Source organism: Pholis gunnellus (genome assembly GCF_910591455.1).
Source record: "Pholis gunnellus genome assembly, chromosome: 12".
Classification (NCBI taxonomy): domain Eukaryota; kingdom Metazoa; phylum Chordata; class Actinopteri; order Perciformes; family Pholidae; genus Pholis; species Pholis gunnellus.
In genome coordinates, this window is record NC_136539.1 from 17,945,499 (window position 1) to 17,962,576 (window position 17,078).

At 41.9% G+C, this 17,078-nt stretch overlaps 1 protein-coding gene across 1 annotated transcript; it reads right to left on the minus strand.

The window, feature by feature from the left end:
• Positions 1-1,610: 1,610 nt before the first annotated feature.
• nxph2a (neurexophilin 2a) lies at positions 1,611-15,819 on the minus strand (the record flags this gene model as incomplete). Its single annotated transcript, XM_079169622.1, has 2 exons — positions 1,611-2,407; positions 15,775-15,819. The coding sequence occupies 2 exons, from the start codon at positions 15,817-15,819 to the stop codon at positions 1,661-1,663; spliced, it is 792 nt and encodes a 263-aa protein (XP_079025748.1). The 3' UTR covers positions 1,611-1,660.
• Positions 15,820-17,078: the final 1,259 nt, after the last annotated feature.

A 17,078-nucleotide genomic window follows, 5' to 3' on the forward strand; every position in this document is an offset into this window, starting at 1 on the left:
CAGTAATGTCCTTCTCATACACCTCTCCTCGTGTAGAACGTGACAGGATCATTTACAGCCGACGGGGAAAGACATGAGATACAGCAAATAAAGTAACATGGACAGAAATAATTGCCATGTGATTAGTCAGTGGCACATGCCCTACTCTAAGAACCCTGGATATACTCAATCAACACAGTTTATGAAATTTCACGTGTTGATGGTTGAAGTCAAAGCACATTTCACCATTTACAAGACTGGATGCTCCCCACTTTTACACAAAAGTCAGTCAATTTAAGCCTGCTGTGCAATTGGGAAATGTATGACATTTTCAAATGTAGCTCCCGCTTCTCATTAAAACTCCAGACGGATTTTTGTATTTTCACCTTTTTTTTTTTTTTTTTCGCTTTTGGTTTCTCCACTCTTGGTCTTGGGTAAATGAAATTTCCCAGGCTAATTAAAGCCTATTAAAGACAGGTAATGTCAGGGCTGGTGGCAGGACCATGACAAAGTGCTGATAATTGTCTGCCAGACTCACTAAATCCACCTGTCCTGCAATTATCGCTCCCCCCCCCCTCCCCCCCCCCCCCCCCCCTCCTCTCCTGACACATTAATCCACTGCGGGACCCACTCGGCAGGCTGATGCCTCAAAGTGCATCCTGCAAACACAGATGTTGGATTTCAGACTAGTTTAGCATCCACATGCCTTGTGATGATTGCAGCAGAAAACCAACACATTTTAAGAAGTACACAAGGCAGCAGCCAGGTTATACATGGGTGGATACCTACAGTATATACGTAATGATTTACGATTATGCCCTCTGCTTGCTTGTGAGATTAGATGTGTTGGATCAATTCATTTTGTCATGGGTATTGGGCACATAATCAATCAATTCACTATTCCAGTCCCTATAAAGATAAAGAGTTGAAATATAGGTTTTAAATCCATATTAATTATTCAGAGCTACTTGAGGAAATACCCATTGATCAAGCTAACCTGAAACAATAGACACTGTCCTGTCTGTGTTCTGTTAACGGGTACAAATGGATTATTTTAGTTCTACTTTAAAGGTAATGAATGGAATTTTCTGACTAATCAGTCAAAATGTAGCAATGTTTCAAATGTGAAATATCTAATTCAGTTTTCTATTGAATAACAATTAAAATGTCTGTATTGTAATTATTAACATGATTTAAAGTTTTGTCATATTTCATCCCATAACTGTTTAAATGAGGTGAGGAAATTGTTTGACAGTGTTGGCATCAGTGTAGCACTGGCACAGAAGCCAGCTCTGCACTCCCAACTGGGAGGCTCCTTGCCTATGGTCTAGCCTTGAACAAAACATCTGGACAACATGCTAATTATACCAGTGGTTTACGGAGAACATGTGCCGCTGTGATAGGGAGGAGTCACACAGGGTTGGCAGCTAGCTCTGAATCCCAAGTCAACCCCTAAAACCAAGTCCCTGGACACCTAACTATCTCAAGTGTACTATATATACATTTTGCTTTTTTTATTTATTTAACAATGCATCAAATCCCTCCAGAGTGTGTCCCATTATAAATAGCACTTCCTGCAACGTGTCTCAGGTACTTAGGTATTGCGGGACAAGGAGCTTAGAGGTCGACATTTACATTATTTGAAGATTAGACAGTAGGTAGACGCATTCTAAAAGCTAGATCATCCTGTGGAGGAGTAGGGTGTGTCACTATGATAGTTGTAGTCAGGGCATACCTTCTGCACCAGTTTATAGTCTACACTGTAAAAGGCTATATAGATGCATATGACTTTGAAGGGTTTCGAGCACAGCCAGGACACATGGCTCTGCGTCTGCTCCTGATAGCACACCTTGGACGGGTCAAAGCTGCACAGGGCAGTCTTCTTGTTGCGGTCCGTCTTCTCGTACTCAATGCGACAGTTGAACGATTTGGTGTCTTTGGTCTCCAGCGTGGACTGCTGGGCGATCTCAAACTCCACCACCTTGGAGGGCGGCACCAGGCTGACCGACACGTTCCCCAGGCCCGTGGAGTTGTGGCGGAAGTAAACGCTAAAAGTGCCGTTCCCGTGGTCCACGATCTTCCCCGTGATCAGCAGGTTGAGTTTAACGGTCTTGATGTTGGAGTGGAAGTCCCCCCAGCCGAACATCTTTTTGAACTTGCCAGTCTTGACGATGGGCCTGCGTTTAGTTCTGGCCTGTGCACCCTGAGCATCTGTCTGGTTAGATAACCAGTCCCAAAAGTCCTCCATGTTCTGTAAATATGTAATTTCCCTCATGTTGCTCTTGAACCCGGGGGACCCCCTGGCAAATAAACGCAGGGGGTTGAGGATCCGTGGACTGGCCCCCTCGGGAGAAATCTTCTGTTCGTTATCACTGTCGCCCCACTCGATGAGCTCTGTGGCTCCTCCGTGCTCTTTCCTGCATGTGACCTTCAGAAAAGCACAGCAAAGGTAGACAGAAAAACAACATTAAGTGACATAATACCTTTTTGAAAAATCATTTTGCAATGCTGATGCCCAACACTGATTGACAACTTATCTGTGTTGATTGAGCTGTAAAAATGAAACAGCAGCAGCTCAGCACTAAGGATAAAGAAAACAGCACTGCAGCACTAAAAAAGGGAAAGCCACAAAAAAAATCCCACAATGAGCATGGAGCCACCCGTTTGTCACACGTGTTAAGATTTACTTTAGGAAGTGCTGAACTACAGCGACGGTACCCTTGGGAAACATTTTGTTTGGTAAACTAAAGCTTAACAGCTTCAAACAGATGCATGCACTTCAATAAGACAGGGGAAGTGCTCACTGCTTGAAAAAATGGCTTTTTGTTGAAAAGAAAATAACATTTCTTGGCACAATATTATATATTGCCGTACCATAAACTAAAGCAAAAAAAGCATAATTTCACTGTTGTATTTCACTCATTGTCAAACGTGGTTACATGTGCAGTGTCAATCCTTTAGGCTCCTGTCTACCAGACACTAGATGCAGGGACAAATGGCATTAAATGTGACTACTCACTTAACTCAGTAATGACAGAATTCATAGATATTACCAGTGTTTATAACTGCTTCCAACACAAATACAATTATTTATTTTTTTCTACTAATACGTATTCAGAATATTATAAACAACGCAATCTTTACAAAGGAAAGAAAATGTCGTGTTATCTTTCAAAGTTTAAGTTAAAAGAATTGTTTGACATTTTGGGAAATAGGCTTATTTACTGTCTTGCAGAGAGATAGATGATCAAGAATGATAATCATGTCTACGGGGTAAATTTGAAGCTTGAGCTCTTCACAATGTACGGCACATTAAACAACGTTTAAACAACAGATTATACACAATGAGCCTCACTTGTCAGTTTTGTAACATCTGACATTAATCAAATACACAACTTCAACAATTTTCTTTTTAAGCTAGTGGACCAGCTCCAACACTTATCAAACCAAAAGGCCTGTTGTCTTAGATGTAAGTAGACAATCCCTTGTTTATACAATGTTACGGATGCTTTTGTGTGTCTGTGTGTGTGTGTGTGTGTGGTGGCCGAAGATGCTGGCAGGTCATTCTTTCACAACAACCAGGATGAAAGACAAAGGGGGGTGAGATTGGTCAAATGAGTCTGAATTTAGACAGAGAGGTGTTAATTAAACATTGTTTCTCAAGTATAACCCAAAACTATTGCAGTTCCAGCAGTTAAGCACACTCAAATGGCATTAATAGTAACTGTAATGCATGAATTTAGAATCCACACTAGTAGCACCAAAAATCTCATCAAATCAAAGAAGTGCACACCAGTTTAAGGGAATCATTTTGGATGAAGCGATAAACCTCCGCTTGGCTCATATTTACATAAAGCTTCTAATATTTTAGGACGACTTGTCGGATTACATGACAATACAAATCCCCTGGACTGTGAGCGGGTTTCACATCGGCGGTGCTATTCTTAGATGCCCCATGCATATGAACTTTAGCTTGTAATGGTTCCCAACATAAACACAGGCGATGGTAAAGTACGTGTCGAGTGCTAATCCAGATGCAGCAGTGAACTGTGATCCCTCCTTGTGCCCAAAAGCCTTTTAGCTTCAGGAGCAGTTCCTGGTCCACTTCAGATAAAGCTTAAATAATTCACGGCAATAAGCTTAGCTAGTTTTATTAGTAATTAGTAGTGCCGGCTTTCCCCAGGCCCCGTTGTAGGGATCACTGAGAGAAGCAGATGTTGAAAGCACTGAGCAGCGGCTGTTTGAATTCTCACTGTGCTGCTGCACACTACTTCCAGACTAATTATAATTTAGCTTTAAGCCTAACTGAGGCACATGTGTACAATGCTGACAAACTAGGTCTGTCTGCTACAATTTGTTTTTGTCACACTCATATTCCTATAAAGCTTTCTGTTCGACATGTAAAAGGGCTACATGCATCTAATGTTGTGCAACTGTGGACCTTATAATTAGAGCTTTTCTTTCCTGGGCTGCTTATGTCCCAGACCGGAGTAACACCTTAATGTACTAGCAATCAGGGCGTAATGGCTCGACCATCTGGATATGTAATGTGAAATCAATGTATCTCCCACGGAGAGTGAGCCTGACCCATCTATCAGCCCTCACAATGCTTAATTAAGACACTTGCTCCCCGTAAACATGGATGAATGAGGCAACACTGTAAGAATGTCCCTCAGTGTAGCTCATCACCTCCACAGTCATTTAATCAACCAATTCCAGTGGCTATATTCCCTCACTGATACTGCCACTTAGTAATACCTCATGTGAGCTCAGCTCTTGATTTGATTTGACTCTTACGGCATCACAATAGCAGACATAAAATCTGTGGGACTGCGGGCTCCCAACAGGAACATTTCTTCACTGCTGTGAACAAGGAGGATGTAACGCTCGTCTCCCCACCAACCCGAGCTGTTATATCCATTACGTATTGGGTGTCATGCTGTGCAGCTTAAGAGGTGAAACCAAATTTTGTCTTTCAGTGTAAATCTCAGGTGAGCTTTGTATAGGATGATTATAATGGAAATGAGAGAGGAGTTTAAGCATGATGAGCAACTGGGGAAATTGCTGTGACAACAAGGGGATCAGCAGAGGGATATCTAATACTTATATGCCCCGAGAGAGATGAAGCACTGGGAACTTAAAAGCTTGCACTGACACATAGGCTTTGGTTTCTTTCTCCCTGCACACACGCACACACACACACACACACACACACACACACTAGCACACCTCGTTCATTTACGCAGAAGTGGAGTCTCTTAAAAACAGACTAAAGGATTTTAGAGTTTTTGTAGACCAAGACGCTGTGGGAAAAAAAAGAGGCAAGGTCTGATGAAGGAGAATCTACAAAAGCTTAATTAAGATTTCTTAATCGGTGCTGCTGTGCTAGAGGCGTTTCGGGGCGACTTGAAACAAGACATTATTATGATAATAACTGCAGACTTATGGAGCTGAAAACACCAGACCTCATTTCGACAGCACTCGAAAAAAGTGTCTGTGTGGTTTAGCTTCTTCCTTTTCCTGTGCGTTCTGAGCAAAAACCCAGAGAGGTGCACGAACTTTACACCCCCAACCAGAGATATTACATCTATATACCACAGCAGTCAAAGGTATATGTGGCTTATAAAAGAGTAGGGACACAGCAGTAAACATAAAGGTGGGTGACTTATAAATGATGTCAGTAATTTTAGTAGATATCCACCTTTTATAACCAAAAATAGTTATGGCTATAGGTATATATAAATAGATATGGCTGACACAAGTTTTTATGTTCTATATTCTGAAGGTGCTAATGGCTTGATGTTATTTATTTCTTCATCATCATTTTTGCATCACCACTGACAGGTAGAGTGTTGTGATGTAATTTACACACTAATCTCAGGAGCACAGATTTTTTCTCGGCCAATTTATGAATTTTACACCTTCAGTTAAAGGAAGTGAATGTTTTTGGACTAATGAGCAAACCAGGAGATCTTGGACACAAAATGCTCAACGTTTAAGCTGTCTGAGTTATTTTTTGGCAGACGTTTAAGGCAGGCTGACCCACCTAACCCAAAACATAAAATATGGCCTGGTCCTGTGTTGGTGTTGTCAATATTAGATCAGGCCAAATATACTGATATATATGATAGCGGGGCTGATAGTATCTGTCAGTGTCAAATCATCACAGATTTATTGGTATCAGCATTTATGTCTGATAATAACTTGTAGTTGGGTGCTATAGGCTCTGATTCTCCTATAAAATTAGATTGTCTTCTACAAATTCTTCATGTTTTTATTGCTATTTTTTGTGCACAAATGTCTCTTGTATCGTTCAATGATCATTTGTAAAGGCTCCGTTGTTAAGCCACATGTACTGTATATTTCACTCAATGTTGTGTCAATCAATACTATCCGGAGGTATATTAGTGGATCTTATAAACTGACAGTGGTCTGGGCAGCAGCGGGCTACACATTGAGTCAAGATGAATCAGCCTCGACGTTCATCTGTAATGAGCATTATGGTGCTGGCTGCCTGCTTGTCCCGTGGGTAGACATATCTTTTAGAGGCCTGACATAAAGGTAATTGCCACAGTGACCAGAACTCGCCTCTGGTAAGTTATTAAGAAGCCAGTGACATCTGGCTCCTGGATCATCTGAAGAGATGCCATTAAAATGCATTTGCAGTAAGCAGCCGGCGACATTGTGCTCGGCTGTGAAGGGTTCTGGGGCCGCGGGCAAGGCTGCAGCGTTGTTTTGATGCCGACGATGGTATCTCTCTATACCTGGCATACTCGACAATGTGGCCCCCGTTCGGGATCTGGGATCTGCTTTCTTGATGAGAGCCTCTGCGTCATCCTCATTACCAAGTTCCTTGTATCAGTCAGCTAAAATAATCTTTCCCATAGTTGATCTTTTTCCAGCTCATAAGGTTGGGATATGCGTCTGGGGGAAATTGGTTTCAGGCATCTTCCCCACAATAAACAAAATGGGCAATTAACCTGCTCATCAGTGCAAGCAGAGCTGTTCCAATGATTCACTCCACTGTTCTTCATGGATTTAACCGTGCAAATTGACCTCACTTTGGTGGTGCAATTCATTTCTTTGCTAATTTTCTGTGTCTGCAGCTTCATTAACTCGATCCGCTTCTACGTAGTAAAAATCTGGACATCCCACGGAAATTACACCGGCTTCACCAGTGCCTTCTGTAATACTTTCCCAGCAGTGTTGCAGCCAACACAACACCTGCCATACTAGAGCTGCCCCGCCGCTACTGCTGCAAGACCCCGGATTGACTGCAGCCTCTTGCTTTCTAGGATCCAACATGACAAGCGGCACCACTCACATTAAAACCATTCTCAACCTGCAATCCCCTGCCCCACGTCCTTCCCCGGCCATCTTCCTACTGACGTTGCAGGGCATATCATTTGTAATGATTCACACCCAAAGCTGGTTCCAGGAGAGAAGGCCCTGGAGGCGCTTAGGCAGTCCAGAGCCCAAAGTCTACACGCTGCTGAAGAATAGATTGGTGCTCTGATCGCTGGAACAGCCTCACGCTCCAGAGCCATCACTTTTAATCAGAGGCCGTCCAGGGAAACACATGACAGGTGCTTCTGCACTGTGGTGGATCGCAACAGCAAATCCACACCGGGGGCACCTTACCAATCACAGCAGGCTACGGTTAGTGTGTGTGTGTGTGTGTGTGTGTGTGTGTGTGTGTGCATGTAGCATATCTACTCCCTTCCAGTATAATCCTTTAGGCCATTACCACCTGACCTTTGTAAGAATGAGACAGACCACAGCCTTAATATCTTAACACTCCTGCTTAAGATGTTATGGATCCAATATTGAATCTGTGGCTGAATTCATCGGATAATTTCTGGTGAATATTAAGAGCAACCAGTATCTAATGTATGTATTACATTTGGAGCCTAATAAGGGTGAGATGTATTTCTTTTTTCATTCCATTTTTAGGTAGAATACATTATACTATATATTTATGTGTCAATGCAAAGGTAATGGACCTTCAAAGGCCTTAAAACTCATCCTGTCAACACCTAATATTTTGTACAAGTATTGATGGTGAGAGGAGAGGGAACGGCAAGCCCAAAGGAAAGTGATGCTGATGTTTTCATTACTGTAATAACAGCAGTATCGTAATTGCTGTATCTCCATAGTACATCAATTCCATCTCTTACTGTTGACAGAAAAGCCTGAAGAGCGAGCATCTCATTGTTGTAAAACTAATATGTCACGAATGTGCAAGCGCGATCGAGACGCTCAGGTAGAGAGGTGAGGAGGAGTCCATTATCAGAGTGTGTGAAATGATCAAACTTTGATCTGTAACCACACACTGAATAATTGTGCAACCGTGGTTTCACATTAAATGTGTAATGAACACTGTCACCAAAATGATCTAATGGCAAGAGCAAAGTTGTTAATGGAGATTCACTGTCCATACAAGTCCTTTTTTATTCTGACACAAATAAAGATCAACACATGGAGCTCATAAAGTTATAATGCCTGTGTACCTCATATATTAAACTCAAATTAACTATGTTTTGGAGCCTGTTGTGGCAACATATTATCTGACTGCTCATGTCACTCGGAGCTGCTCACATCCTATGATTAGCATAAATTACAGCACGTAACATAACCCTCCTGTGGCTATCATAAATCCTACGTTGTGAGTTATTAGTCATGTTTATAGTGCTCAGGCTCACAATCCTCTCCTTCCAGCAGCTGACACTGACTGAAAGCATACCTCGCCTCATCTTCTTTGGACACTGACCGACTTCGATTTGTTGTAGTGTTAACACGAGTCCTCCTAGCGAATCATTTGGTGTCATCAGAGCGCATTTTGCTACAGGAAGCACCACACTAAACTTCACAAATCAGACACAATTACCTCTCCTGCAGTGTGGGAGCTGCCAAGACAGACTTGTAGAAATGTGTTTCAGTGTGCTAATAAATGCGCACAAATTGCAGGAAATTATACCACATTTAGCTCCGACCTCGCTGTCATATGTTGGGAGTGTCAGCATCTCCAGTTATGGCTTTCATACCGAGGGAGCTCAAAGTATTATATCAACTTAGCGGTCTGTCCTTTTATGTGTGCAACATAGCAACTACTCTTTCGGCTAAAACTATTTGCAACAGAAATCACAAATGCTATTTTGCAAGGAAGCCAGGACATCCTCTGTGTAACGTTTTGTCATATTTGTGTTCAAAATAAAAAGTTGCAGCCTTTTTTTCTTTTGTTCATGTAAAATTATTTTTGTAGGCTGATACCAATCCCAGAGTTTCTGTATTGAGGCTGTCGATAGCTTTGCTAAACTGTGAATCTTATACATTAAGTTCTACATTTGACCATTCCTATGCTTATAGTGTTTTCTCCATTGTATGCGTATCAGGATTGAAAGGGTCTCTAACACAGTATTAAGCCTATGGGAAGCTAAAACTGTTAACTGAAACTGAAACTCTTATTTTTGAGACACAGCCAGCACAGCACGCTCTCACTCCCAACTCGTCAAATGAAGACGGTTGGTCAGGGCCCCTCCTCCCCCGGCGCCTGATACCGATGCACCGGGCTTTCAACTAACTCCAATGCAAACCCACTTGTGTCATTCTTAGTGCATCAGAGCAACTAACGTAGTCTGAAGAGCAAGATAGTCCACACAGGATGGGCGGGACACAGGACTTACACAGGAATTCTTAATATTTCCAAAAATCTAGGATGTAATCGATTTTTTTCATTTTGTGAATATTTACTGTGTATCCAATGCTTTCCTTTAATTGAAGTCAATAAAAAGCTAAATGCATTTCTGGTCGCAATTTACAATAATAATTTTTTTAATAAGCTGCAGAAGATCATCGTTATTAGATTTTTAGCGAGTGAATGTCAGTGAGAATGGCTTGGTGTGGTAAATTTAAATGCAGCGATGATGACAGGTGTTCAGAAAGCGTTAGCAAAGATCCCACTAAGTGTGTGTGTGTGTGTGTGTGTGTGTGTGGGGGGGGGGGGGGGGGGGGGGCGAGGAGGGGCTCTGGGACGAGAGCCTTCAGGTAATCTGGATACTTGTGTTATCTTTGCACCTGCCACATGTGACAGCAGCAAAGCCCTGAACACTTCACTTTTGGGCAAGTGTTACCTTTCAACGCATCATCAGTTTCATAATCCCCTTCCATGGTCAAAGTGCCAACTGCTGTTCTGGCTCCTGACACCTGCAGCCCACCTCCGTGTATCTGATAGCAGGGATTCAGGAGGATAATACCACAAAGTACGTTGGACTCAGTGTAATTATCATGCTCTTGACCAATTTTTAACACCTTCTACTTTGTACAACAATGCTAGCGTGCTTGTAAAACTCAGCTAATACTTGAGGAGGCATGGAGCACTACTCCGACATGAACACTTCAGCGTTCCAGTTTTAGTCTTTTCACTTTCATCTCGGGAGGACAGTAATCTAAATGTTTCTCTCACTGAGCTTTTTTGTATGCATGTGACAACTTCAATGTTCCTTCTCTTCAAATCCATGCTGCAAATGATACAAATGTTTTATTCAGAAATGTTTTCGCTTGATTGGCTCAAACGTACGTCCACTCAATTTGACAGAGCAAATGTTTCTGTTCTCAAAGCAGATTGCGCCTCGGCTGATTTCACAGAAACGGCTCCCTTTGAAGAAGAAACAAGAGTGGGGAAGACGTTACTTCCTTTCTCTCAGAGTAGCTCTGAAGACAGGTACTTCACAAGAAATATACAAAGACAGAGGGGAGCTGACAGTGCTTTGTTAGGGCTGGAAATGACAAGCTGAAAAGAAAGGCCTCAAAGCCTGGAGGCAGAGGAGGAAATGTAAAAGTGAGAATAATCAAAAAGGAGATTTATTGTACTTATTCTAAAGCTGTCACACCTTGCCTTTTATAGGAAAGCAACACAGTTTTAATTAAATAGGTCAATCATTTCCCCGAGCTCTGACATGCAGTATGATTGCCTTCTCCAACGTACCAAACAAGGTGGTAATTAAGAACTTTACATGTCAAAGTGTTCGGGAAGTGGCAGGAACTTTGCTTCTGTGCCTATAGAGTCGTGGTTTGATGTGATGACGCAGCTGATCCTGAGTCTGGTATTTCAAACATGAATGCAGAACTCACGGCTGTAAAGCAACAACACAACTCCTGCAATATTGGATATGTTAAAATAAAAAGTGACATCCCGATTCCTCAGATATTCCATCATCCACACACGAGTCAGACAAAACACCTGCTGTATCAGAACCGATCTCCACCTTTTGTCTTGTTGCAGCACAGCAGTGGAAAGTGATGCAGACCGTAAAAGAGCTGCTAAACAGCGAGGTTGTGCTTCAGAGAGCGCTGGATGTTTCCGACCCTGCAGAGTGGTAATGACAACGCTATAAGGTAGCGGAGCCTCCAGATCTAACACCGCCTCGGGCTGCACATCGCCCATAAAAATTCATAGCTGGACCAAGACCGGAAAACTCAAAAACCATATTAAACATAATGTTTCCTGCACGGCCGACACAGTGGGTGCGACTTAAGAGAGCTGCTCAGAACTTCACTTCATCCAAACCGTTCACATCATAAGAAAATCTGAGGGGCGAGTAATCAAGCTGCTCATAATTGTTTGAGTTAAGTCTTTAATGGTCCATCCAAGAGTCAGATTATGGTTATTGTCAATGCAAAGGGCAATTGCTTCACACCTATCAATCATTTGGAACTTCTTTCTTTCCATTTCAGGACCTTTATCATAGATTTTTTTGCCAGTGCACACACAATTATGATTGATGATTGGAAAAGGAATAGGTTGCAAGGCTCAACACAGTCAATACAACCTGTAGTGCCTGCAAGATACATTTGAGGGATTTAACGCGCAGCAATGGCAACCTTTCCTTCAGAGGTCTGAGACAACATACAGGCTGAGGACTGCAAATGCCACAGACAATATTGTTTAAGAGGGATTATCTAGTCAAGCCTTCTGGCGAGGAAGATTGTGACCCCAATATGAGCACAGATACACATCAGCACCATGTAAGGCCTAAAGCGGTTCCTGGAAGGCACCACATGTATACAAGGTCCTTTCACTCTGTCAATCCATGTTTAATCACTTCCACAGAAATTTCGACTGGCCTGCCTGCCATTTTCTCTCATATTTTTCTCCCTTCCCACCCAATTTTTTCTGGTTGGGTTTTTTGAAGACTTAAGTTCCACTCTTTTTTTCCCCTCACTTTCTTACAAGGCAAATCCTGGGAGAGGTTGATGTGAGGACCAGGCAGAGCAGGGATGTGAAGAATATAAACACAATTTTTTTTATTGTCCAGAGGGAAGGGTGGGGGTGGGGGGGGTGCAGGGGGTTGGGCGGCGGGGTCTGTAAAAGAGACGAGGACCTTATCACAGCCCAGCAGCTCTGTAATTCGCCGCCATGATAAAGTGGCAGCACGGAAAACCTTACAAGGCTGGCACAATCCAAAGACGGATTAGGTTTTTCTGACATAAGCTTCCTGAAAAACTAATCAATCAGCCCATGCAGTATTATCAGAAGCGTGAGATTAAAGAGCTGCTCCTAATCCCCCCACTGTACATTTTATTACTCTTCCCAGTGTTAGTTGCCTTTAAATATACAATAAATAAATAATAAAACCAAACCTAATTGAGCACGAGGAAGGGGAAAAGGGTTAAAGAGCCCTTAGAGGGGGAATTTATGTAGAATTTGTGTTTTGTTATAAAGACGGGGATAAAACTGTTGTCCTTGCCAGAGCCCCTTCTGACTTTGAATAGAGCCTCACTGTTTCGCTCCAGCACTGCAGAGAAAAAACACAAGCGGGATAAAAGTCCTCTCGCAGATTTTTACAACAATATTAGCGGCTAAAACTGACCCAAATCGACTTCACATTCTGACTTTCTTGTTCTAATGATTTTACACTTTCATGGATACATGAACAGATAAATAACCAAGAGATTAATAAATGAATAAGTAACTGTTGAAATTAATGCTAAATCCTGTGGGAAATGACTTGTAATCCCTTAAATCAGTGCACATCAAAGTTGCAGGGATGAACTCCAAGCATGTGGCGGATCCAGCGGATCCAGAGGACAAGACATGTTCAGCTTACGAGTAACCAGCTAAGCTTTGTCTCTTTAATGCGTCACACTCTTCTATCACCATGCTATGCTCCAGCCCTGCTCAGTCCGACCCAGGGCGCCGTTTACGGGAACAGAGGAGGTAGATATATACGTTTAACACCACCGCTGATCCTCTTGGCACGGGCCCCGTAGATGCTTTGTCGTGACATAACATTACCAAAGAGCTCTCACCCCGGCAATAAAATATAAAGGCATAATAGACTTTGTCAACGTCTTCTCACACTTAATCCTGAGCAGCGTTGAAAACCCCACTTTCCCTGCATGCAATCTGTAGGGCAGGACAGAGGGAGATGGCAGGGAGCAGGGCTCTCAAGTATGTTTTTATCTCCATCTACATTGTTCTGCTGTCATTGCACACAGGATAACTGCACCAGATGTCACGGGGAAGAATGGATTCTCCCGGGATGGCTTTGACCCTCTTATTTGTCCCTAGGGTACGGCACAGATGCTAGAGCCGGGGTTACATTTTCACCGTTTGATTCATGTTCTGGGTGTCTTCATGTACGAGTGTGCACGAGAGATGCAAACGAAAAAGAAAGAAGAATGTTTGTGTGTCGGTTTCTTGTTTTGGATGATGCGGCCACAAGTATGTGAGACTAAAGGCTGCTTCAGACACTGAACCTCTACTTAAAACAGTGAAAATGTATCTCTCGGTATAACAGGGTGCCCTGGTGGCTCAATTGTTTGAGATGCATCCTGTGGTGCCATGGGTTGGTCCTTACAGTCCTCAGAGTAAACTATCCTACAAAGCAGACATACTAAGTAAAAAAAGTTGTTTGCAGCTCAAGAAGTTTGGTGCGTTTTGTATGCCTTTAGTGAGCGTCAGCCTGGTATTTCAACATGTTCTATCCATTGGAAGGTTCGGGGAATATTGATAGGGCCAGTATGTCCCCTGTCAGACAGTGGTGGGTCTGCTGGGAGGGAAGCCACTGAGGCATATGAAGAGAGCCTCTCCAGAGATGCGGCCAGTCTCTCTCTCTGGAGGCAGAGCTCCCAATAGGCACAAGGCTGATTACAACAGCAGCCAGAGCAGACAGCACTTTGCAGCTGCATCTTGCACAGTTCAAGGCTATCTGTAAAGGAGCCTTCTTTGAGGATATAGCACAGATGTGAAGAACCTGTTCAATCACATGGCATTTTCTGTCCAGGTCTGATCACGGCAAGAGTCCGTAAAGCAAGGATGACCACGATAAAACCCACACTTTATTCAACCGCCATCAGCAGCCGTTGAAAAAAAAGAGAGGGAAAAGACCTTTATATTTCCCTAAAGCTTTTGATCTTCCTTTGGAGAGCTTATTCCTGCAATAATAAGAGACTTAGGCTACATAAAGATTCCAATCTCTGGTAAATACTATTCATTTCACATGTATTCACAAGGTCTTGTGATTTCATCACATTGTTTAAGTCATAAAAGAGGAACAGTGCAGGCTTTTAAAACCTGTGGGATGTGCAATTTACACCTACTGTTCTCAGTTGTCTTTTTTCTTAACATTTGTATAATACGGCAAAGACACCTCACGGGTGTCGAGGGTTCAGCACAGAGGTCAAACCTTGTTCAAGTCTGCAAGCAAAACAAATGAAAATGATTGCTAACCACAACTATCCATGTGATGTAGCTGAATAAATGAATAGGCATTAGTTTTTTTGTTATTTTGTCAAGCCATAAGTGACAGAGACAGGACACCAAGGCCATACTATAATATATAAAAACTAAAAAAAAATATATATATATATATATAAACTCTGCAAACAGGCACATCAATAAATGTTACTTAATATTCAGTGAATGTTTTTTTTTAACTACATGAACTCCACCCCTCAATTAATACTGCACATAATCTAATACTGCAGAATTGGTCATTATAATATAATGAGCAGTATGCTCACATTAACTCAGAATGTAATGTAAATGGTATTGTTGTACAAATAGACATGCACAAAAAAATTCTAGATCTAAGTGTTCCTTATAAAATTCACAAATACATATATGAACAATAAGTTAATTCAGACGCTGTTATGGAAATTAATTGCATTTTGTAATATACATTATGGCTATTGATAAGTGTGCAAAATTGAATCCAATCACCTTGACTAGCTATGTTTCTGAAATATGTTTTTAGTATATGCTGCAGAAATTATATATCACCATATTTGTAAAGGTGACGAGATATCCTTGAACTTAATACATGTTTTTTTTAAATAGAATCATTAAAATAGGATATTTTTATATTTTATTAAATTTGGCCAAATAACACAAACCAAGTTTATCCCCTGTAAGACTTCATGTGTTCATGTCGACCAACACATTTACTACTGCCGATGACTGTCAAATAAAATCTGATGTCAGGAATTTATGGAACTGCCATTGGCATTATGTGGTGATAGATAAATCTTACATTGCTTGAGCTACATGATGCAGATCTACAATAACTGACAAATCAACAAAATACATAAATATAAACAATATATGATATGAATATATAACTTTGAGTGAAACCAATAAATGTCTTGTAGGTGGCCTACAATAATAATACTGTAATAACATAATAATAAAAAAAACAGATAGCACATTAAAGCCACTTACTGTCTCTAAGTTTCTTTTAAAAACCTTCGTGGTCACAGATATATTTCTACATATTCAATCATCTCACAGCTCACCTGGTGCAGGAGGAAAATAAACAGGAATGTTGGCAGAGCTCTCATCTTCGATGACTTCTCGACTTATTCAAAATGAGCAGCGCTTAAATCCTCTCTGGAAGATTTGGAGAGGGACAGACGCACATGCTGTTGAAGCATTGCTGTGATCACCTGCGAGAAAAGAGTGGAAACATTTACGATGTGAAATCACTTCAAGCCCCTTTGTTAAATGTGGGAGGACTTAAAAGAGTGTCCATTAGAATCGTATATTCAGAAGAAGATGTCAACTTTTCCTTACCGTTTTTATGTAATACCTCACTTAGTTGAAATCACCCTTGTTCAATCCACTCTCTGGAAAGAGTCCTAAAATCCTCACAAACGTCTCCTCTTCAGGATGTTGAGTGAATTCTCCCTGAGCAGCTGGGACACTTGTAGTTCTCTACAAACAAGGTGGAACGGCTACGTTCATTGGCTCAGCTGAAACAACACTGCTCTAAATTGCATCAAGCCAACCCGAAATAATCTGAACACTATATTCCCCCTACTCCCCGACCAACGGTATTTATGAAATGACGACGTGCGCATTCAAGTAGCAAAGTGAACCCGGATCCGAGTGACGGGACTGCAGCAAGTCGACAGCAGTCCGCTCGCTGTGCGATCTCTTCAGCTCTACTTGAATTCAGTGCGCAAAATCCTCCACTCCGCGTCTGGAGACTCCAAGGTCGGCGCGCATCCGTGCAGAGAGTCAGACCAAAGATCTACCTTTAGTAGTCTCACTCTCTCCGTCCAGGAGACAAGTAAGAGGCTTGATGCCATTGTTATCAGGTTTTGTTGAGCGACACGTTCACGTGTTTAACCCTTTAAACGCTTTGGCGTAATCTCGCTTCACTGGTAGTTTTTCACGTGTTTTGGTGATGAGTGGACAGTCACATTAGAGTACAGAACGTAGCCATGGCTGCGTTGTACGTCTGGAGATGTTCTTGACTGTCTTCAGAATCCATACAAAACTTTTTTTTTTCGTTTATTATTAGTTTTAGTACACAACAAGAATTTCCAACTTGCAAACACACTCATATCGACAGGGCTGTTTGAATGATGCAAGGGGAAAAAACATAATGGTGAGTGATCTTAATTCACTTGAGAACTGGCTGATGCAGCATTCTTGATCACACAGTGCAGACAGCAAAAGGTCAAACGTTATGCTGATGGCGGTACAAAGGCAATACCATTTTTCTACTGTGGACAAGCCTGGAATTTAGGGATCCATGTCACTTTGGCACCACCACGTGGTTTCAGGCAAACACCTCCTTTTACAAATACGACTT